At 39.1% G+C, this 24285-nt stretch overlaps 2 protein-coding genes across 2 annotated transcripts in view; one reads left to right on the top strand and one right to left on the bottom strand.

Moving 5' to 3' along the window:
- The window catches only part of LOC105476316 (olfactory receptor family 4 subfamily D member 5), a 126181-nt gene extending 101914 nt beyond the window's left edge, over positions 1–24267 (bottom strand). The window contains 2 exon segments of the mRNA XM_011732107.2: positions 23006–23162; positions 23778–24267. The gene's annotated coding sequence lies outside the window, so the exon portion shown is untranslated.
- On the top strand, positions 11278–12216 carry LOC105476309 (olfactory receptor family 6 subfamily X member 1). Its single transcript, XM_071075762.1, has one exon. The coding sequence runs from the start codon at positions 11278–11280 to the stop codon at positions 12214–12216; it is 939 nt and encodes a 312-aa protein (XP_070931863.1).
- Positions 24268–24285: the final 18 nt, after the last annotated feature.

Raw genomic sequence — 24285 nt, 5'->3', positions numbered from 1 at the left:
AAGATCCGTGGGTCAGGAGAGTGGACAAGCGCAGCCTCACACTGGACCTGGAACATCTCTGTCTCCTCTGAATTTAAGCCCAGGCTGCTAAACCACACCTACTGTATTAGTCTGTTCTTGCACTACTACAAAGAACTATCTGAGACTGTGTAATTTATAAACAAAAGAAGTCTAGTTGGCTCACGGTTCTGCAGGCAGTACAGGGAAGGCCTCAGGAAACTTACAATCATGGCGTAAGGAGAAGAGGAAGGAGGCACATCTTACGTGACCAGAGCAGGAGGAAGAGAGAGATAGGGGAGGTACTACACACACACACACACACACACACACCTTTTTTTTTTTTTTGAGATGGAGTCTCGCTCTGTTGCCCAGACTGGAGTGCAGTGGCATGATCTCGGCTCACTGCAACCTCTGCCTCCTGAGTTCAAGTGATTCTCCTGCCTCAGCCTCCCGAGTAGCTGAGACTACAGGCATGCACCACCACGCCCAGCTAATTTTTGTATTTTTAGTAGAGATGGGGCTTCACCATATTTGTCAGGCTGGTCTCAAACTCCTGAGCTCAAGTGATCCATCTGTCTTGGCCTCCCAAAGTGCTGGGATTACAGTCATGAGCCGCCATGCCTGGCCAGTACTACCCACTTTTAAACAACCATATCTCATGAGAACTCACTCACTATCACAAGAACAGCACCAGGGAAGTCCACCCCCATGATTCAGTCACCTCCCACCAGGCCCCTCCTTCAACACTAAGAATTACAATTCAACATGAGATTTGAGTGGGGACACAGATCCAAACCATATCACCTACCTTACCAGATTTCTCACATATGATTTTTCTCTCAGCTTCCAGAGTGCTTCCCTGTAAGCCACTTCATTCAGGGACTACCTCAATGTCCAAATATGTTTATAAATGCTCTAATTATGAATGGGCTTTAAGTTATTTTCTGTTGAAACTCCTGGGCCTGAACTACATCAAAATATATGATCTAGCAATTGTATTTAAATATTCAAATATTACAAAATAGGTGAAAGTTAGCTCAATATTATGACAAAAGGATTATCTAATCAAAACGTATAAATGAGTTCAGTAGGGTGCTATAATTTTATTCTACACATTAAGTAGGATTCTCATTTAAACATGATACCTAATTGAGTATATTTTGGTCATTATTGGGGCTGGCTAGCCCAACAATAGCCCTTATACAAAAGAAAGAATAAGTTAACAAAAACTGAGATCCCCACCTCCAGGAATATAAAATAAAGAGAAGAAGATGAAGACAAAGGTAATAGAGTGAAATGTTATAAAAGAAAGAGAAAAGAGACCTCCAAAAAGGAGGTAGTCAGCAGTATGGACTATTATAGGTTGATAGAAATGAACACAAAAATCCCTTTGATTTTGAAAAATGAGAAGAAAATTTAAGTATGTTCTTAGGCATGTAGATTCAGTAAAATTATAAAATAAGAACCAAATCTCAGGGAACTAAAGATGGTCAAAGAAATAATATAAGAAATACGTAAATTACATACTACCTAAGAAATTTTGCTTTAAAATAAATCCAAGACAGCTTGGATCAGAGTTTTGTTTTATTTGGTTTTTAAGGTAGAGAACCATACCTTCTTCAATAGGAAGAGAAAGGGGATAATTCGGTCAGAAGAAGAAAGGTGCAGTTTACATAAAAAAAAAAAAAAAAAAAAGACAGAATATTTGATTGAGAGTGTTCCAAGAGATGACAACAAAATAATATCAATAACACTAGCAATAAAACTCACACTAATAACTACACACATAACTAGAATATGTGATTCATCTTTAACTTCTGCTATAGGAAACTTCTCTAAGATCACCATCTTCTTCACTTCTCATGTTGCCTTCTTGGTTTTGAACTATCTCGAGTCTCTCCAATTCTGAATAAAACATCTTTTGGGGTCTACACTTTCAAATTTTTGTTCTAATATTTTGGAAGAATTCACTAACCAGGTATAACAAAGTAATTCTAATGGACTAACCCTACTAACCCTCACACTATAAACACTTTTAAAAACTAGACAAAACATATGAAACAGCTGTTTTCATATATTGAACAACAAGAAGCCAAGGACAGTAATCCCTGAGAGAAGAAAAACAAGTTAGTTGAGCTTAAAGATAACCCAACCTCTCTACCTGGAAGTGTCTATTAGACACTTGTTTGGAAGGAGGGCAAAGCCAAGCAGGGCACAGCATTTTCACTATTTGGAAGAGACAGGGTTGAGAATTCAAGGAAGCCGAAGCAGCTGAAATAAAGATAAAAAAGGGGACATCACTACAGATATTAATAGGATAGTAAGGGGACTATTATTAATGATCTAATGCCAATGAATTTGACAATTTAGATAAAGTGAACAAATTCTTTGAAAAGCAAAAATTATGAAAACAGATTCAGGAAGTAAAATATAATCTTCAGAAAACTTTGTCTATAAAGTTTTGTCTATTAAAAATAGAATTCTCAATTTGAAACTCTCCTACAAAGGACACTCCAGACCCTTAAGTTGTTTTATTCTGATTAATTTGTTCCAAATATTTAAGGAAGGAATAATATAATTCTTATACAAATTCCTGTGGAAAGAAAAGAAGAAGGGTCTGGGAAGAAACACTTCTCAATTCAAGAGAAAGATGATTTCTCAACCAGATAAAGAGCACCTACAGAAACTTTACAGCTAACATGTTTAATAGGCAAAGACTTAACCTGTTTCCTAATATTAGAAACAAGGCAAGCATTTCTGCACTCACTACTTCTATTCAACATGGTGTCTTTATTCACTGACATGACCGTATTAATAGAAAATCCTATGAGTAAATTTAACGAGATAGCAGGATAAAAGTCTTATGAAAAATGCTGTGGTTCTATGCTAGCACTAAATATTGACAACATATAGTAGCAACAAAATATTGGAGAATTAAATTTTTTGAAAATGTGATTTACATTAGCATAAAAAATAAAATACTGAAGGATAATTGATAAGGTTTGGCTCTGGGTCCCCACCCAAATCTCATCTCCAACTGTAATCCCCATAATCCCCATATGGCAAGGGGATTGGATCATGGGGGATCCAATGGACCCGGGAAGAGGTAACTGGATCATGGGGGTGGTTTCCCCCATGCTGTTCTGGTGATAGTGAGGGAGGTCTCAAGAGATCTGATGATTTTATAAGTGTTTGGCAGGTCCTCCTGTGCTCTTTCTCTCCTGCTACCTTGTGAAGAAGTTGCCTGCTTCCCCTTTGCCTTCTGCCATGGTTGTAAATTTCCTGAGGCCCCTCCAGCCATTCAGAACTTTGATTCAATTAAACCTCTTTTGTTTATACATTACCCAGTCTTAGGTATTTCTTTATAGCAGTGTGAAAACAGATTAATACAATAATTAACAAAATATTCAAAACTAGGAAACTGTAAAGCATTATTGGGAGAAATTAAAGAAATTAACATCGCAATGTCCCCATGATTGATTCAATAAAAATCCCATTTAAAATTTCAGCAGGTTTCTTTGTAGAAAATGACAAGCCATTTTCAATTTATATGGAAATGCATAGGAACAAAAATGACCAATACAATCCTGAAAAAGAACAAGTTAGAGAATTTACACTATTAATTTCAAGACTTACCAAGACATTGTGGTATTGAAACAAGAATAGATGATCAATGGAAGAAGGGTCTGAAAATATACTCATATACATATAATCAATTTATATTTTATAGAAGCATAAAGTCAATTCAAGAAGAAAAGGGATAATCTTTTACTAAATGGTACTACAACGATTAGTCAATAGAAAAAGTGAACTTCAATCACTACCTCATATCATATAAAAATTTACTCAAAATGGATCATACACTTAAATATCTAAAAGAAAACAGAAGAAAATCTTTGCAATTTTGGAGTATGCAAAGATTTCTTACATGGGATGCAAAAACATAAACCATAAAAACAAAAAATGATAACTTAGATTTAAAAATTAAAAACCTCTGTACATCAAAATATATTACAAAGAAAATCAATAGTAAGCCACTGACTAGGAGAAAATAATTTCCATTTTCATTTTTTATCTGATAAAGGACTTGTATCTACAATAAAGAACTTTCTCTCTTTTTTTTTTTCAGACGGAGCCTTGCTCTGTCGCCCAGGCTGGAGTGCAGTGGTGTGATCTCAGCTCACTGGAACCTCCGCCTCCTGGGTTCACACCATTCTCCTGCATCAGCCTCCCGAGTAGCTGGGACTACAGGTACTTGCCACCACACCTGGCTAATTTTTTTATATTTTTAGTAGAGACAGGGTTTCGTCGTGTTAGCCAGGGAGGTCTCGATCTCCTGACCTTGTGATACACCCGCCTTGGCCTCCCAAAGTGCTGGGATTACAGGCGTGAGCCACGGTGCTCAGCCAAGAACTTTTTTTAAAGAGACAGTCTCGCTCTGTTGCACAGGCTGAAGTGCAGTGGTACAACCACGGCTCACTGCAGCCTCAAACTTCTGGGCTCAAGCAATCCTCCTGCCTCAGCCTCCCAAGTTGCTAGGATGACAGGTGTGCACCACCATACCCAGCTACTTTTTAATATTTTGTAGTGACAATGTCTCACTATGTTGCCCAGGATGTTCCTGAACTCCTGGTCTCAAGCAATCCTCCACCTAAGCCTCCCAAAATGCTAGGATTACAGGTGCAAGCCCTGCCTTAGAATAAAGAAATTGTATGACAAAATAATAAAAAACAAAAATTATCTGATTTTAAATGGGTAAAATATTTAAATTAACTTCACAAAAATGATACAGAAGCTGTTAATAAACATATGAAAATGTGTTCAACATCACTGGTCATCAGGGAAATGCAAATTAAATTAAGAATGAGAAAATCCAACCCCTACTATCATATCTAATTTTTTTAAACTGACAACAGCAAATGTTGGTGAAAATGTGGAAAAACTAGAACTCTCACATAGTTGATGCGCCTGTGAAATGGTACCACCTCATTGTAAAACAGGTGGGCTGTTTCTCAGGAATTTCACTTTTAGTCATGTACCTAAAGTAAATAAAAATAGACACCCACAAAATATTCCTACATGAGTGTTCACCACAAATTTACGCATAGCAATAAAATCTAAAACAACCCAAATGCTCATTGACTAGCATATGAATGAATAAGATGTATATATTCATACAATGGAAACTCAGCACATTTTTTTTTTTTTTTTTTTTTTGAGACAGAGTCTCACTCTGTTTCCTAGGCTGGAGAGCACTGGCATGATCATGACTCACTGCAGCTTCAACCTCTTGGGCTCAAGCAATCCTCCCACCTTGGCCTCCCAAGTAGCTGAGATTACAGGTACATGCCACCATGCCCAGCTAATTTTTTACTCTTTGTGAAGACTCGGTTTCACCATGTTGCCCAGGCTGGTCTTGAACTTCTGGGCTCAAGTAATCCAACCCCCTAGGCCTCACAAAGAACTGGGATTATAGGCATGAGCCATGGCACCCTGAAACTCAGCACTTTAAAGGAATTAGCTTTTTATACTTAACAATGTGGATGAATCTCAAAAACATTTTGCTAAGTGAAAGCACCCTGACACAAAAGAATACACATACCTTATGATTCCATTTATATAAAAATCACACAATAGGTGACACTAATCTACAGACATAGAAATCAGACAGCGGTTGTTGGGGTGGGAGAGAGAGTACTGAGATAGAACTGCAAATGAGCACGAAATAACTTTTTCAGAGTGCTAAGAAAATTTTGTATCTTAATTGAAGTGATTACATGGGTGCATACATCTATCAAAACTCTTCAAACTGTATACTTAAAAATGAGTGTATTTTATTTCTACTTAAATTATCCTCATTAGAGTTGATTTTCAAGTTACAATTTCAACTCTTATGTTCCTGTTTTGCAGACAGCCTTCTCCAATCATTAGTTATACATGCAATATCCATGAACTCTCTATATGACCCTCAATACTTTAGGCCCCTGTCTTTTCATTTATCCCCATAAGATAGTTCACAAGAAAATTGAATGCAATTTCTATTCTGTTCACTCTCACATTTCTGAATACATGGCCATTTTTATATTATTAACGAAACTGACTACCTTTGGTTCAGTTCAGTTCATTAAAGCACCCCATTTATTTATTATTTATTGAGATGTCAATAATTTTCCCTCTTGGAGAACTGAGAAATCCAAGATCTAAAAACTTATAAAATTAAAAGGTTCTCAGACTTTGGTTAATTACCTCAGGAGTGCAGGAATGATTGGTACCAATTAGAATTTAGAAAACTACAAATTCTTCAGCTTGACTTATGAATAAACTTTTAGTGAGAGCTTCCCTGTCTCCTGGGACTCTCTGGAGCAAATCCATGGAGATTGATGTCTCACAGGAACCTGTGAAAGTGTCCCACGTTAACAAACTGTTATTTTCAGAGAAGGTATCCTGACCTGGCATGAACAGATGAATGAATCACTCTCAATACCATTCTCCGAAATGCTGAAGAAACCTTGCCATATCATGAAAGCTTTATGAATAGAATTCAGTAATGCATAAGGACACTTGCATTAAAGTCTAGAAAAAGAGATTCATTTTCTATGCAGAAAAAAAGAGAAAACTTTTCTCTTCCAATTGTGCTGCCTTTATAACCCAACTCTCCTTTTCTGTCAGTCTACTGTGGACAAGGACATACCTTGAGGCTGGAAGTGTTTTCCTGGAAATCAGTAGTGCTGTAAGTATTGCTTTGTTACCGAGAAAGAGTACTATTTTGGAAAAAGCTTTGCTTTTCTCTAAAATGAATTGATATGGCTAGACTTGACCCGTTGAAGTCTTAAAGTAAATCCTAATAAATCAATTTTGGTATCATGCAGAAAAGTCATCACAATGACCTGGACTTGGATCTTCCTCAATGAAAAGTAGTCTTTATTCACCACATCTTACCTAGAACCATCAGTCCTTGAAATGAATTTCAAATTGGTTCTTAGCACAAGTCCCCTGAGTGATTGATCTTGGTTTATTTCTCTTTGTGAATCTTATTCTATATGTGCTTAATGTTTCTGTTTTAGAGTTCTAACCACTGGGCATATTCAAATTTATTCCATAATCAAAGTCTTGAAAATTGAAATTGGTCTTCATCAACAATTTTAAAACAAACAAATAAATAAACAAACAAGACTTGGAACATTTTGCTCTTATCCAGGGAAGAAAGTATGTTAATACTTTTCTTCTTTTTATCTTCTTCTAAAACTATAAAAAGTTTTAGAAAATGTGGGATTCTTTATTGCACCACAAAACTCAGAAAAAAATGACTCAATACAATTTCAAGCTATTGAGCATTAAATGAGTTAAGAAAGTTATCCGTACTCAGGCAGCCTGAAGAAGCTGGGAAAAGAACTAGAACACAGGAAAAATGAAACAAAATACCAGCATATCCCTGATTAGGGAAAGATGGAGCAGAAAGGTTTTCACGCAGCAAAACTCACATCAGAAAAAGCTGGAAGCAGCAGCAAACTTGGAGACAAATTATTTAGCAAACAGTTCCTGTCATGATATGACTTGAGCATCTGAAATACAGGAAACGGTGACATCTATAAACATGTGCATGTGTCAGTTTCCATAAACTTCTAGGTAACTGGGGATAGAGTGTCAACAAGCTATCCATTTATATAATCATTTAGAAAATATATTTTGAGAGCTTATTTTGTGTCAAGCCCTATGCTTCAGCCCTGCAGATACTATTGCTGCCTGCAAGGGGCTTAGAGTCTATAGCAGAAGCTAAGCAAACAATGAACACAATTCTACAAAGTATTCAGGTATAGATATGCACAGGGCATTAGGAAAGTGTGTAGGAGCAGCACCTTAACTGGACTAGAGATGGTAAGTTAAGGAAGGCTTCCCATGGAGGTGGCTCCTGAACTTAAATTTAGAATTCAGACAAGACTTAGCCAAATAATGGAGAAAGTCAGGAAGAGTACTTCTGGTGAAGAGAACAGCGTGGGCAATGACTGGGAGGCAAGAAAGAAGAAGGCATAATTGGGGAACTAGAGCTGGAGTCAGCCAGCTGTTTCTGTAAAGGGCCAGAGAGTAAACATTTTAGACTTTGGGGGTCATATGGTCACTGTCACAATTATTAAACTTCACCATTATAGCACAAAAGCAGCCACAGGCAATAGGTAAACAGATGAGTGTGGCTATGTATTAGTGAAACTTTACAAAAACAGGGCTGTAGTTTGCTAACCTCTAAACCTGAGAAATTCAGTAAGTGTGGAGCATAGAAGAAGGAAGGCAGAAGGAAAAATGGTAAATGGCAGAAAATCATGCTGGAAAGGTAGGTAAGACAAGATCATCAGTGGTCTTAAATGTCATGCTGAGGAGTCTGGGATGTTAACTTCAAGGTTCTGAGGAGTGGCATAGTCAGAATTAGAATGGTCCCCCTTGCTACAGTTTGAACCATGGGTAGGAAAGAGCACAGCAAGTCAGGAGACAGGGAGTCCTGTTAGGAGGCTGTGTTCGAATCCTGATGGGAGATGACAGCATGATTTACCGGAGCCAAGGAGAGACGGAAAGAAGGACACACACTAGAGAATGAGTAAGAAGTAAAGTTAACAGGACCTGGTGACTTGGACCCTGGTGGATATGCATGAATCCATTTGACCCTATACATTGTGACTTTTTTAAAGGAAAAAAAAACAGTCTAGAGTGTAGGATTGAAATGTAATAGGCATATAGACGGCAGTGTTTAATCCAGTATCTTAGCTCTATAACTTTAGGTTCCTGGGGCTGCTTTCCCGTGTTTCTCTGAATATTGCTTTTACCTGCTAACTCGAGACATCCCCACCTCCCTCCACATCTCACAAAACTTCACATGTGCTCAAAACCCAGTCTATGCAGCTGTCAGGACAGCTACTGCCTGATTCCTCATTCCTGCCACTTCTACCTTCTCAGCATTCCTTCTGCTGAGGACCACTCCCCTTGCCAGGCACTGCCACTTTTGCTGGTATCATTTCTGCTGCCACTGCTGCTGCTATTCCTGGACCCTCATGCTACCAAACCAAGCCATGTTACTGACAAAAGCAGAGAGAGTATGTCTGTCCCCTGTATGTGCCCCACGTGGTCACCTGGATACCACAGCAGTGCTGTCTGTGACCAGAATCTCAAAAGAGGTCATGCAGATACCACCTGCAGCCCCTTCCTCCATAAAGCTTAGATCCACATGTACATGTGTTACAGAGAATGGCTGACACCATACTTCACACACACACACACACACACACACACACACACACTTGCAAACTCCCTGACTCAAGATTCTTTGCTCCAAAAGCTTCATGAATCTCTCATGTCAACTGTCCTAACTGTTAATTTATCATAAGTACCAGGACAAGTCTGACTCCCAGCTCCAGCTCAGGTGAAATTCTCTGCTCTGGTTCTGTGTCACAAAAACTGAATCCTTGTCTGGAATGCATTCCCCCTCTCTCCTTACTCCACTTTCTTTTCCTATTGAACTCTAGGACTCAGCTTAGGCCTCTCCTTGTTTAGAAAAACTTCCTTAACCCCTGCTAAAGATGGGTGAAGAGTCCCTTCTAAGTGTTTTTAAAACAATCTGTGCACAACTCTACACTTTCCCTCACTGAGTCATGTTCTAATTATTATACTATATATAGTATCTATCTATCTATCTCTATCTATCTATCTATCTAATCTATCTAATCTATCTATCTATCTATCTGATAAGCTCTTTAATCTATCTATCTATCTATCTATCTATCTATCTATCTATCTATCTATCTATCTGATAAGCTCTTTAATTGCCTAGCAGGACTTGAAGCATAGTAAGCTCTCAACAAATGCTTGTGGAATTCATAGGTCTAATTCTCCAAATGGTAGAATGTGTAGCCCTTGGAAATATGATATTGAGCTATAGAGATTGCCACTCTTCTCTGCATGGGGAATGAAGATAATTCCATACCTATCCTATAGAAAGAGACCAGGTTCGCAGCCAGTTATATTGGCCATTAGTGCAAATTCAAATACTTCTCTGTCTCTCATCATTTTGTGGAAAGGCACTGGAGCTTGCGAGATTGTAGACAAAGAATCTTTTCCTTGTCTAGAAAAGAGGTGGGAGAAAATGGAAGTGTTTTTCTTCCCTAAGCAAGCCCTCAGAGAATTACAGTTATCTCACATGAGGGAAGAATGAAACAACCTATCAATGACCTGTAAGTTGCCTGTTTCATGCTAAGTTTCTCATGCACTTTGAAAATTGTGAAATTCATTTCACGGTAATTTATCTTACCCATTTCAAAGGAAACCCATATGGAAGACTAGCCTCAATAAGAAAGGAAGTAGTTTTACTATTTTCTGCTGAATTTTAGTAGAACAGAAAGGATGTTCTCAGCCTATGAATTTACATATACAAATAGAAATACTTTACTTGGTATAAAAAGACATTTAGTCACAAAAAAAGTTTTGACAAAAATGTACTTTTCAGAGTTCCCATTTTGTTATCCTTAGCATTTGCTAACCTTTCACTTTTGGAGATTAGAGTCTGCAGATCTTTATCCCATATACATTTATTAGGTGCTTCCATATAACAGGCTTTGACTCAGCTCATTCTGAGATTTTGAATTTGAGTTGAATATATCTCTCTACTTCCTAAACAGTTTTATTCATTTAGTTTTAAATGTTATTTTTGATTCCTTTAACAAAGGAGTCTGAACTAGAATATGGAAGTGGATTTTTAGAAAAACACCTGTTCTGTTATCTTGTATCTCACCACTAATATAATAGCAATGATTTGAGGCTATTTCAATAAACACACTCACACCCACACACAATAATGGCTTCCTTAAATGTATCTGTAATATAATCAGTAACTCTTTTTCAGACTCTGAGAATAGGGATTAATTTCTTATGAACTCACAGCCATGTGTATGTACATATGTTGTTATACACACTATGCATTTAAAATAGTCATATGAATAATTGACAACAAGCAACCACATTTAACATGATTATTCTCAGAGTTGTATAAGGGTGAAAAAATACTTTGCATTCATCAAGTGTATTTAATACATTCAAAGTCCACTAGAAGCTGGTTTTGCTGACAAAAGAACCAGCCAAGTCATCAGTAAAGAAGGATTGGCCAGTGTGTATTTATATGTGGATGAGGGAGGACCTGACATAGTCAGAATCCTCCTTATTTTTTGTCCCAGCTACAATCAACTGTGCTCTAAGATTCTCAGAAGCTTTCTTGCTTGTCTTTCTAGGGTATCAAGGGACATGAGAAATGGGACGGTAATCACAGAATTCATCCTCCTAGGCTTTCCTGTTATCCAAGGCCTACAAACACCTCTCTTTATAGCAATACTTCTCATCTACATATTAACCCTTACAGGCAATGGGCTTATTATTGCCATTGTGTGGGCTATGCCCAGGCTACAAATTCCAATGTACTTCTTCCTTTGTAATTTGTCTTTCCTAGAGATCTGGTACACCACCACAGTCATCCCCAAACTGCTAGAAACCTTTGTAGTGGCAAGAACGGTAATCTGCATTTCCTGCTGCCTGCTGCAGGCCTTCTTCCACTTCTTCCTGGGCACCACCGAGTTCTTGATCCTCACTATCATGTCTTTTGACCGCTACCTGGCCATCTGCAAGCCCCTTCGCTACCCCACCATCATGACCAGCAAACTCTGCCTGCAGCTGGCCCTGAGCTCCTGGGTGGTGGGCTTCACCACTGTCTTTTGTCAGATGATGCTGCTCATCCAGTTGCCGTTCTGTGGCAATAATGTTATCAATCATTTCTACTGTGATGTTGGACCCATTTTGAAAGCCGCCTGCGTAGACACCAGCATTTTGGAACTCCTGGGTGTCCTGGCAACTGTCCTTGTGATCCCAGGGTCACTCCTCTTTAATATGATTTCTTATATCTACATTCTGTTCACAATCCTACGGATTCCTTCAGCCACGGGCCGTCAGAAGACCTTCTCTACCTGTGCCTCGCACCTGACCGTTGTCTCCCTGCTCTATGGGGCTGTTCTGTTCATGTACCTAAGACCCACAGCACACTCCTCCTTTAAGATTAATAAGGTGGTGTCTGTGCTAAATACTATCCTCACCCCGCTTCTGAGTCCCTTTATTTATACCATTAGAAACAAGGAGGTGAAGGGAGCCTTAAGAAAGGCAATGACTTGCCCAAAGACTGGTCATGCAAAGTAAAACATGCAACACATCAAAATGAGCTTAATGCAGATAAAAACAATTAAAGTTGAGAGAGGATTTTGGAGAAGTTTGGTAAAACAGGCTCCCCCCAAATCCCAGAAGTTCTGATTAAATGCTATAGTAAGATAAAGATGCAAAAGCAAACCATCATGGTTAGGGTCTCCTATGAGAACTTGTTACATGTAAATGAACTAGGAGTTTTTCTTGAGAAGAAACAATGTAATTCTTCAACAAGGAAATCCCGGGATATCCTCAGATGCATGAAGTAGAACTCTGGACTTGTCAGTAGTAAACTGAAAGTAGAAACCACTAAGGTCAGAGACAAATGTCAACAACTTTAAAAATGTACCAGGAATCCTGTCTCCCTCTTTGTTTATGACCACCATCTTTTTTTATGACCACCATCTTTTTTTTATGACCACCCTCTTTGCCTCATCTTCTTGTCAAAAATATAAAACATTCCACATCTCATTTTCTTAGTTCCTATCATCTTCATCATGAGAAGCACGCCTCAGACTTCTAATAATTCGAATGTTCCTTCCAAAATGTTTGAAATGAATCAGCTTTGTGTTTGATAATATCTCAATAAGGGGACTTCTATCTTGAAATAATACAAATTTTTAGATAAACTTAGAGACGTTCATCCTCAGATAACACCAAAACTTGAGAACATCTTATAAAAAGTTTCCATTTACAGTTCATGGATTACAGCAGTTCCTGGGCTCCAATATAAGTAGGCCAAGTGCCTAGGAAGCTAGGAAAAGTCTCAGAGCCAATATATCTAAAAACGCTTTCCTACTGGAAAATGCAGCCCCAAGGTTACATGAAGCTCAGGGTTCACACGTAGGTTGTCACTGAAACCCCCAGGGTTCAGTCAGGTCCCGGTGCTTGCTGCACAGAATATCGATCACCGAGTCACTGAGCATTGCCAGGGAAGAAGGCTTTAACTGAATGCTGCAGCCAAGAAAAATGGGAGGTAAAGTCTCAAATCCATCTCCCCAAACGCCTAAAATTGGGAGGTTTTATATATAGTGGAAGGGAGGGAGAATAGGAATTAGAGAGGGGTAAGGAAGAAGAGTTGGTAAGGTGAGAAAACAGGAATTAGGGAGGGTAAGGAAGCCATCATGATGAACGAGGGGCCAGGCATCTTGTTGTCTGGATTGGTGATCTAGTGGGCTTCCTTCAGTCTTTTGCCCAAGAGTCAGTTTCCTGAGGAAGGAACTCAGTTAAGACAAATGTAAGTTTCAGGTTTTAAGACAGAGTGTCAATTTCTGTGTTCATTTAAAAATCCATAAATATCTTTTGTGTGGGACAATTGGCCTGGTTTCAGGGTTAGTGTGCAAAGTCCCTCAAAGTAGGCTACAAACCTACTGATCAGACCTTGTCTTTAGGTAAGATATCTTTTTAGGCAATGATAATGCAGGTGATTCAGTTTGTGATAATGAGTATTAGATATGTCCCTTCCCAACAGTAAAGAAAAACTAACATTAAAAGACCATTAAACTATGGTCAAAAAAAAAAAAAAAAAGATGACTGCTGTAAACAAAAAATAAAATTCTAAGGGTCCCTCAATCATCTGAATGGACTCCTCCTCTTGGCCAGAGCACTCCAAAGTTAACCTGAAAGACTGGTTCAGATCATGACAGGAAGAAGGGGTCAGACACGCCTCATTATGCCCTCCTCCCTTTTGGAATTCAGGAAAAGCTGACCAGCATTTAACATCAACACAGACCTTAAGTCTGATAAGAAACATTTACAAATGTACAATCTATTCTCTCTGAAGCTTACTACCTGGAAGCTGCATTTGCATGATAAAACTGGTCTCCACAACCCCTTATCATAACCCAGACATTCCTTTCTATTGATAATAACTCTTTCAACCAATTGCCAATCAGAAAATTTTTAAATCTACCTATAACCTGGAAGCCCCCCGCCCCCTACTTCAAGTTATCCTGCTTTTCTGGATAGAAACAATGTATATCTTAAATGTATCTGACTGATGTCTCATGTCTCTCTAAAGTGTATAAATCCAAGCTGTGGCCCAACCACCTTGGGCACATGTTCTCAGGATCTCCTGAGGGCTGTGCCACAGGCCATGTTCACTTGTATTGGGGTCAGAATAAATCTCTTCCAATATTTTACAGAGTTTGACTCCTTTCATCAACACTGCACATTCCTTTTAATATTGAATTGAAAATTCAAAACAAAATGTAATGAGAAAAAATATTATTATCTCAACTGCTGTACCTGATTTTCTCTTAGAGAGGGAACTGTCTTGGAGCTGTGCAGGAGAAATAGATCATTTTGAAGTAAAGGAAGGGAGAGAACCTAAGGACATCAATATTATCATGAGCTCTATCATCAAAGAATGGTTTAGAGTGCCCTGAATGAGAAAAAAAAAAAAAAGGTAACATTTAATATTTTCCAAAAAAGAAATGACAGAGAAAGGAAGAAAAAAGGAACCCAAAATGGAGCAAAGCAGAGGAGTCTGTGGGAAGAAGTCAGTGGAAATTCCCCAGAGTCAGGGCACCTAAAAAGCAGTTTAAGAATGGAGATGCCTAATGCTCGGTTTGAAGTCACATTTCTACAATGTTGATCTGTCTTGCCCTCAAACCTTCAGTAAAGTCTCCTATATTACCAAATGCCTGTATGAACAGAACATGCATGTCACATGCATTCATGTATGTGTGTGTTGTATGTGAGTCAAGGAGGAATAAAGTTTCATGTCTGGAATTATATAGTTTGGATTAGAAACAGCCCACAGAGAATATCACAGAGATGGCCACAGAATATGCAGAAATTTTAGGAAGCACTTCACATTTGCAGGGGCTTGGGCAAGTACTCAAGGTAACCTAAATCTAGAGGTATTGGAACATCTGGGCTATATTATTGCTTTTAAAAAGTTTTTAAAAATTTGCCTTCAAATCTCATAAATATTAGTTTTTCTGGGCCTAGCCTATGACCTTAAGGGTTTCATGTCTAATGGCAGACAAAGGGTAGGATAAAAACATTTTGGCAGATCCAAGAAAAGGGGGAAGGAGGGAAGAACAAGTGTGAGAATACCACGAGGCTTTAATTCATAAAACTTAAAATAGACAACATTTATTCATGCATGTTTATGTCTTACTGATATACTGATATCATATACCAAGCTATGTTCCTGGTACTGATTCTACCGGGAAAAAATGTGTGTGTGCACGTGTGTGGGGGGGGGGTATTATAGTAGTCTGCAGGGGTATTAGTTCTAGGAGTTGGAAATGCTAGAGTTACAGAAGTCTATCCAACGGTGAAGCCTCCTGAACATCAAGAATGATATGAATTACAAGAAGACTTCCAGGGAACCATGCCTAAGATCTGACTTTCCCTCACCTACAAGGGAGGCAAAGACATGAAGGAGATTGTGGGCAGCCTCCAGTGTCCAGAGAAGATAGAGTGCTGTTTTAAAGAAAAGGAGCCCTGGCCACAGAGACAAGACAGAACTTGAGACCTCACATTGTACCCTACTGTTTCTCAGGTCTCTAAAGCCAAAATGTCTTTCCTATTCTACTTTTCTCCAGCAGAGTAAGGAATTACAAAAAGATCCATTCAGACAATATCACGAACAACCTACCCAGATCCCTGGATATTATTTTTCTAGTATCAATAACTTTAATGACAAAGTTGAGCGCCTGGATAGACCTGAAACAAATCTTTAACAATTAACTTTAGAGATAATTTGTTTTATGAAAATGCACACACTTAAGTAAAGCAGTGTTTTCATGATGCCACAGGATATTCATAAACAGGACTCAGAATTCAAACTGGGTGGGGGGAATGCAGGGTTAGAAAAGGTTAAGTAGGTTCCTTCATTATTGAACTTCTGAGAATCCATAACACTAAGTTAGAGAAAATAATTTCCAAATCTCAAACATATGTGTATAAAAGTACCTCCTATATGATCTTGAACCCAACATAGCTTTATTCATCCCATCTTGGAATTCATTAAGACTTATGCCCATACAGAAACAGACACAGAGACCAATGGAACCGGTTAGAAAATCCAGAAATAAAGCCACACACCTACAACCATCTGATCTTCAACAAAGTTGACAAAAACAAGCAATGGGGAAAGGACTCCCTATTCAATAAATGATGCTGGGACAATTGGCTAGCCATATGCGGAAGTTTAAAACTGGATCCCTTCCTTTCACTATGCACAAAAATCAACTCAAGATGGAGTAAAGACTTAAATATAAAACCTAAAACTATAGAAACCCTAGAAGAAAACATAGGAAATACCATACTGGACATAGGTCCTGGCAAAGATTTCATGATGAAGACTCCAAAGGCAACTGCAGCAAAATAAAAATTGACAAGTGCGACCTAATTAAACTAAGGAGCTTCTGCACAGCAAAAGAAACTATCAACAGAGTAAACAGCCAATCTACAGAATGGGAGAAAATATAAGCAACTTAAACAATTCAACAAGCAAAAAACAAACAATTCCATTTAAAAATGGGCAAATGACATGAACAGACACTTCTCAAAAGAAGACATACACGTGACCAACAAATTCAAGGGAAAAAATGCCCAACATCACTAATCATTAAAGAAATACAAATCAAAACTACAGTGGGATATCATCTCATATCAGTCAGAATGCCTATTATTAAAAAGTAAAAGAGAAATAACAGATGCTGGCAAGGTTGCAGAGAAAGGGGAATGCATACACACCGCTGGTGGGAATGTAAATTAGTTCAGCTACTGTGGAAAGCAATTTGGAGACTTCTTGAATGTAAAACAGAATCGCTATTTGACCCAGCAATCCCATTACTGGGTATAAACGCAAAGGAATATAAATCATTCAACCATAAAGACACATGTACACATATGTTCACTGCAGCACTATTCCACAATAGCAAAGACATGGAATCAACCTAAATACCCCTCAATGATGGACTGGATAAAGAAAATGTGGTACATATATACCATGGAATACTATGTGGCCACAAAAAAGAATGACATCCTGTCTTCTGCAGCAAAATAGATGGAGCTGGAAGCCATTATTGTAAGCAAATTAACACAGGAACAGAAAACAAGATCCCACATGTTCTCACTTAAAAGTAGGAGCTAAACATTGAGTACACATGGACACCAAGGAGACAACAGACACTGGGGCCTACTTGAGGGTGGAGGGAGGGAGAAGAGTGAGAATCAAAAAACTACCTATTGGATACTGTGCTCACTACCTGGGTGATGGGATCATTTGTGCATCAAATCTCAGTGACAAGCAATTTACCCCTATAACAAACCTGCACATGTACTCCCTCGACCCAAAATAAAAGTTGGAAGAAAAAAAAAAGACCTGTCCCATAATTATTGAAAACCAGAGCAATTGCCATTCCAAAATAATACTTTACAATCCTCTACTTAACCAATGATAGTCTTCAAGATCCTGCCTTATTGGAGCAAAACTTCCAGTTCTTATCCTAGATTTCATCTTTCCTCTTTTAACTCAGAAAGACTCACTCCCATCACATTGAATGATATAGCTCTCCCTTACATGTCAACTAATAAACTCAGCTTTGTTTTTCATTTCTAAGGATCTTCGCATGCATTATAAAAATTTCCAAGAAGAGGATGGAGTATATGGTCTTTTCCAAGCTTATCCAGCTACAGACCATTTTTCTCAACGTGTCTCAGACTAGATTTCCTGCTGTCTTCCTTAAGGTATATCTCTAAAGCCACCTCTGTTTTTATCAGGACCTTATCACTCCATGGTATTCACAAATGACCAACTAACTTGGGGATCAGAGTGTAAAAATCAAATATGAGAAAATATAAAGCATAATACAGACACATTAGAATGCAGATAATCATATACTTACCAAGGTATCTAATCTAGTGCCTGACCAAGTGGCTCACCACCAGGTCACTTTGAATTACAGATTCGTCTTGCAAGTCTAAATGACTCTAATTACAAAAATGCCATGTATACATAGCTCTTCCAGAACCATTCACTTTCTATACCTGGTGTTCAGTCAGACTTGGATTGAACAACTAGGAGAGTGCAACTCCTATGCAAACTTTCAGCTGGGCTCACTTCACTATCACTAATTACCCCTGCCATTTCTTCAACTTTTGGGAAATAACCTCTCTCTATCCTATTTTCCAACAATTTTTCTTTCTTTTTTTTTTTTTTTTAAGACGGAGTTTCGCTCTGTCGCCCAGGCCGGAGTGCAGTGGCCGGATCTCAGCTCACTGCAAGCTCCGCCTCGCGGGTTTACACCATTCTCCTGCCTCAGCCTCCCGAGTAGCTGGGACTACAGGCACCCACCACCTCGCCTGGCTAGTTTTTTGTATTTTGTAGTAGAGACGGGGTTTCACTGTGTTAGCCAGGATGGTCTCCATCTCCTTGACCTCGTGATCCGCCCGTCTCGGCCTCCCAAAGTGCTGGGATTACAGGCTTGAGCCACCGCGCCCGGCCTCTAACAATTTTTCTAACAATAACCATCTTTCTAACAATTAGTTCTTTGCTCTGCATCAAATAGTTTTAAAGAAATAACCCAATGCCCTCCATATCTACTATTATTGCTTTAGTCCAAGTACCTAATCTACAGTAATAGCTTCCTAAGTTATCTCTCCTCATCCACTCATGGTCCCCTCCATTCTCCTCGGTGACCAGAAAGACCTTACAAAGGTGCATATCTAATCATGTTGCTCAATTAATAAAAAAAACTCCAATGGCTTTCGTTAATTTTATTTATTTTATTTATTTATTTATTTATTTTTTGGAGACAGCTTCTCACTCAGCTGCCCAGGCTGGAGTGCAGTGGCACGATCTTGGCTCACTGCAACCTCCACCTCCTGGGTTCAAGTGATCCTCCCACCTCAGCCTTCCGAGTAGCTGGGACCACAGATGCATGCCACCACGCCTAGCTAAGTGTGTGCGTGTGTGTGTATTTTTTTGTAGAGACAGGGTTTCACCGTGTTTCCTAGGCTGGTCTCGAACTCCTAAGCTCAGGTGTTCCACCAGCCTCAACCTCCCAAAGTGCTGGGATTACAGGTGTGAGCCACCATACCCGACCAGATTCTCATTAATTTTAGCAGTTAATTCGACCTATAAGACCATTAGTCTATTAGGTCTGATCTCTGTCCACAGTATCAGGTCTCACAAATTCCACTATTGCTCTCAGACCACAGCCACACCAGTCTCCTCTCAGTTTCTCCAGTACACCAGACTCCTTCCCATTTCAGAGCTCTGGTATACACGATTTCCCATTACTTCAAGTATTCTTTTTTACTCACCTCAGTGAAAGGAAAACAAAATCTTGGGACCCCAAACTCACTGTGCCAAAGGGAAAAGCTATGCTTGGGAACTGAATCACGCAAAAACTGCCTTCCTTTTGTTTTGTTTCTAAACACATACTTTTTGTTTCTAAACATGTTTGTTTCTGAAATTCCTTTTGTTTCTAGACACGTTTACTTTACTTCACGTTTACTATACCTTATAGAAAATGCAGATCTATGCATAACTGACTTTGTCCCCACTACTTGTTTTTCAGATGTAAAACGTGGATTGCTGAGCCTGATCAGAGCTTCACAAGAATGGGACTTCTTGCTAGCTGCCTACCCTCCCCTTTTTTTCTTTCCTCCTTCCTTTCCTGCCTGCTCTTTCTCCTTTAAATATTGAAGTCCTCAAAACGCTCTTTGGAAAAAGCACAGGCCACAGATGCTACTGTAACCTGTGTCTACTTTTCCATGGTGTGTCCTCAGCCTTGGCAAAATAAACCTCTAAATCAATTGAAATATGTCTCAGACGCTTTTTGGTTTATACCCCATCTCCCAACCTCACCTCCAGCCTCAGCTTGCCCAGGCATTCCACAGACTCAGTTCAAATGTCACTATTCAAGAAAGCTTTCCCTAACTACCTCTCTACCAGCACCACCGCCAGGATTAGGACCTCCAGTTACAAGTTCTCATAGCACTCTGTATTTCTCCTTTGGAGAACTTACAACAATTATAATTAATTTAATTAATCATAATTAAATAGCCACAGTTAGTGAATAGAGTCAGTTATTTAAACTGTTTTCTTCTTCCCCAACTCCTTCATATCATACACACACACAACCCGTGAAAGTTAGATCAACGAGAACAGATATTACATCTTTCTTATTCTCCATTCTGTTCCATATACCTACCACAGTGTCTTGTAAGAGCAGTAACTCAAACAATCATTGACAAATGAAGGACCAAATAACTGCACTGACAGAATTCAGATCGCATCACATATGGATTATATCTTTTGTATGTAAATATATCCTCTATTATGTAAATATCTCATACTCCATGTTTTCAAAGTAGAAATTGATTACCACTGATATTAGATTAGAATCCCCCGTTTATATCATTCACAAAAATAAATTCCAAACCTAATCATAAAAAGGAGAAGCAAAAAGTAGTAGAAGAAAATACAGGAGAAGCCTTTATGACTTTGGTGCAGAAAAGATATTCTCAAATAAAACACCTAATTTGAAGCCACTGGAGGAAAGAGTGTAACAGATTTGAAACTTTAACACTACAAAGTTAAACAATAATCTATAAAGGTAAGGAAAACATTAATATTCATATTTAAAAATATTCAAGGAGATTATAGAGAAAAATATTTGTACACAGTACGTTTTCATGAATTTAGTCAAGTTGACACATAAAATTAATATATCTCTTGCAACATATATGTAAAATGATTAGGATCTAGGATACATAGAGAACATCTAACAACCAATTTAAAAAAACAAAAAGTCCAATAGAAAAATAAAACTCATAGGAAAACTACAAATTACCAACAAATGTATGGAAGAAAGTTCAGTCTCACCATTAATGATGGAAAGGCAAAGTAAAACAATTAGATATTGTGTTTGCCCATTAAACTGTCTGAGATTTACAATTTGGCAACATGATGTAAGGGCATGGATATGGGGGGGAAAATCTCATACGCTGCTGTTAAGAGTGTAAACAGGTGCATTCATTTGGGAGGAAAACTTGACAGTATTCATTAAATGTGTACAACCTTTAACCCAGCAATACTCTTTCTCAGTGTCCGTCTTTGTGCACGTATGCACAAAGAGGGTGATCATTATAGCATTGTTTGTAACCCCAACAATTATAAAAACATATGTTTTCAAAAGGCAAATTGCTATTTACACTATGGAATGTCATGCAGAAAGTAGAAGGAATAAGGGAGATTTTTATTTACTGCTATCAACAGATCTCCAAGGCCCACTGCTAAGAGAAAACAAATTGAAGAATTCAACATGAACACACGGGCATACACATATGTACACAGAAAATAATACTATTTACTTTCTGTGGATACATATGTACACAGCACATGAAAATAAAGAAAAAGATCTGGAAGATAAACACACTCGGGTCATAAGAACAGCTAACTTCTGGAGAGAGAGGAGGAAGCCAGGGTTGGTAAAAATGTCATTAGTGGCCGGGCGCGGTGGCTCACGCCTGTAATCCCAGCACTTTGAGAGGCTGAGGCCACCGGATCATGAGGTCAAGAGATTGAGACCATCCTAGCCAACATTGTGAAACCTGTCTCTACTAAAAATACAAAAATTAGCTGGGCTTGGTGGTGCATGCCCGTAGTCCCAGCTACTCAGGAGGCTGAGGCAGGAGAATCACTTGAACCCGGGAGGGTGAGGTTGCAGTGAGCCGAGATGGTGCCACTGCACTCCAGCCTGGCGGCAGAGCAAGACTCCATCGCAAAAAAAAAAAAAAGTCATTAGGGTTATCCATTCACAAAATCTCTTTTCTTCGCCAAACTTGTCAGGCTTCTGAAACTCCTCCTAGGGCTATTGGTGTACTTCCTTGTAAGATCTAATGTTAGCAAAGAACTCTAAGTCCTTTAGCAGGAACTCCCCCATCCTTGATATCTGACCATCTTTAATACCTGGTCAGGGTCCTCATCCTCCACCATCCCACAGGTGATATCTGATCACCCTGACCTGTCTTCAGCAAGAATCCCATTAGGTTGACTTAGCCAGAATCCCCCTTATGCCTGATGGTTCCCCTTAGTAATTTTCAATCCATTGGCATCCCAAACTCCAAAAAAATTTCCTTGACTATAAATTCCCACTTGCCCATTCTGTATTTAGAGTTGAGCCCAATCTCTCGTCCCTACAGCAAGACTTCATTGCAGTGGTTTACCTTTCCTGCTCCTGAATAAGGTCTCCCTTACCATGCTTTAACAAGTATCACTGAATAATTTTTTCTTTAACACTGTAATGCAGCAAATGTTTAGAAGAACATGTTTATGTATTATTTATGCACTTAATACTAATATTTTTAAATATTCAATGAGATTTACAGAGAAAAACATTTGGTACCCAGTAGGCTTTCATGAAATGTATATTTCTCTTTGTATTGGGTAATTTTATGTGTCAACTTGACTAGCTAAGGGATGCCCAGATAACAGGTAAAACATTATTAGTAGGTGTGTCTGTGAGGGTGTTTCTGGCCAATATGGTGAAACCCGGTCTCCACTAAAAATACAAAAAAAAAAAAAAAAAAAAAAAAATTGCCGGGCATGATGGCGCCTGCCTTGTAATCCCAGCTATTAGGGAGGCTGAGGCAGGAGAACTGGGAGGCGGAGGTTGCACAAGACTGTCTAAAAAAAAAAGAGAGATTACATTTGAATCAGTAGACTAAGAAAATCACTCTCACCAATATGCGTAGCCACCATCCAATCCATTGAGGGCCCAAACAGAATAAAAAGGCAGAGGAAGAGTAAATTCACCTCTCTCTTCTTGAGCTGGGATATCATCTCCTCCTGCTTTCTGGCGTTCAGACACCAGCACCTCAATCTCTTTCCGGTTCTCAGGCCTTCAGCTTCAGACTGAATTATACCACCAGCTTCCTTGGTTCCCCAGCTTGCAGTTAGCAGATGTCGGGACCTTTCAACGACCATAATCATGTGAGCCAATTCCTTATAATAAATCTCCTTTTATATGTTTATACATACCCTGTGTGAAAGGAAAACATCTTGGGCCCCCAAAATCACTAAACTAAAGGGAAAATTCAAGCTGGGAACTGCCTAGGGCAAACCTGCTTCCCCTTCTATTCAAAGTCACCCCTCTGCTCATTGAGATAAATGCATATCTGACAGCCTCCTTTGGAAGGGCTAATCAGAAACTCAAAAGAATGCAACTATTTGTCTCCTATCTACCTATGATCTGGAAGCCCCCCTCCCCGCTTGGAGTTGTCCTGCCTTCTGGGTTCACACCTATTAGTTCTGTTTCGCTAATACACTCCCACTTTACCAAAAGTAACTAATCCTTTGGTTCAAACCCAGAAAACAGATCCCAGCAACGTGTCCCATGAAAACGAGGTGGCACATGGCACGTGGAGAGTGGTGACTTACAGGGTTAAAGGGACGAGAGCAAAGGAAAATGTCAGGTATGGGCAGAAAGGTCCCCAAAAGACAAAAACGAACAAGTGAGATCGGGAAGACAGCCTGAAAGTAAAGAAATACGAAGCAACACTCAAAGGGAAAGAAAGAACAGTGATACCATAACTATTCTCTTTCTGAGCTTCTGATGTTCCATTCAGTTCATGGGCAATGTATCATTTAGTCCTCAGAGTAAACGGTATTATTATGCCCATTTTCTATGATGCACAATAGGGTTCAAAGATGGAGTGATTCGGCCGAGGCCCTGCTGCTGATGGTGAATGCAAGAGCCGGTATTCAAACCTAACGCTGCCCTTTTCTACCATGCTGCAGCGGACAATGCAAAGAAAAAAAATATCAAGAAAAACACGTAGAGGTATCCAAATGAAAACAAACACACAAAAGATTAAAAACAGAAAAGAAAAAAGAAAACCCTTGCAGAAGGTATGCGTGTAAATGAAAGGCCCAAGATGTTAATTTATTCGCTGCAGAGTGGAGTTGGGGGCCGCGGACGGAAGCTGTGGGGTCCGAGGCTTCTTCGCACTGGGTCCTTGGGGAGCACGAAGCCGCAGCCCGCGGAGGGCGCATAGAGAGGACCAAACCTCCCACAGCCTAGAAAGGCTCCAGCG

This window comes from Macaca nemestrina, chromosome 12, assembly GCF_043159975.1.
Source record: "Macaca nemestrina isolate mMacNem1 chromosome 12, mMacNem.hap1, whole genome shotgun sequence".
In the NCBI taxonomy this organism is placed as follows: domain Eukaryota; kingdom Metazoa; phylum Chordata; class Mammalia; order Primates; family Cercopithecidae; genus Macaca; species Macaca nemestrina.
This window is presented reverse-complemented; position numbering and strand designations above follow the sequence as displayed.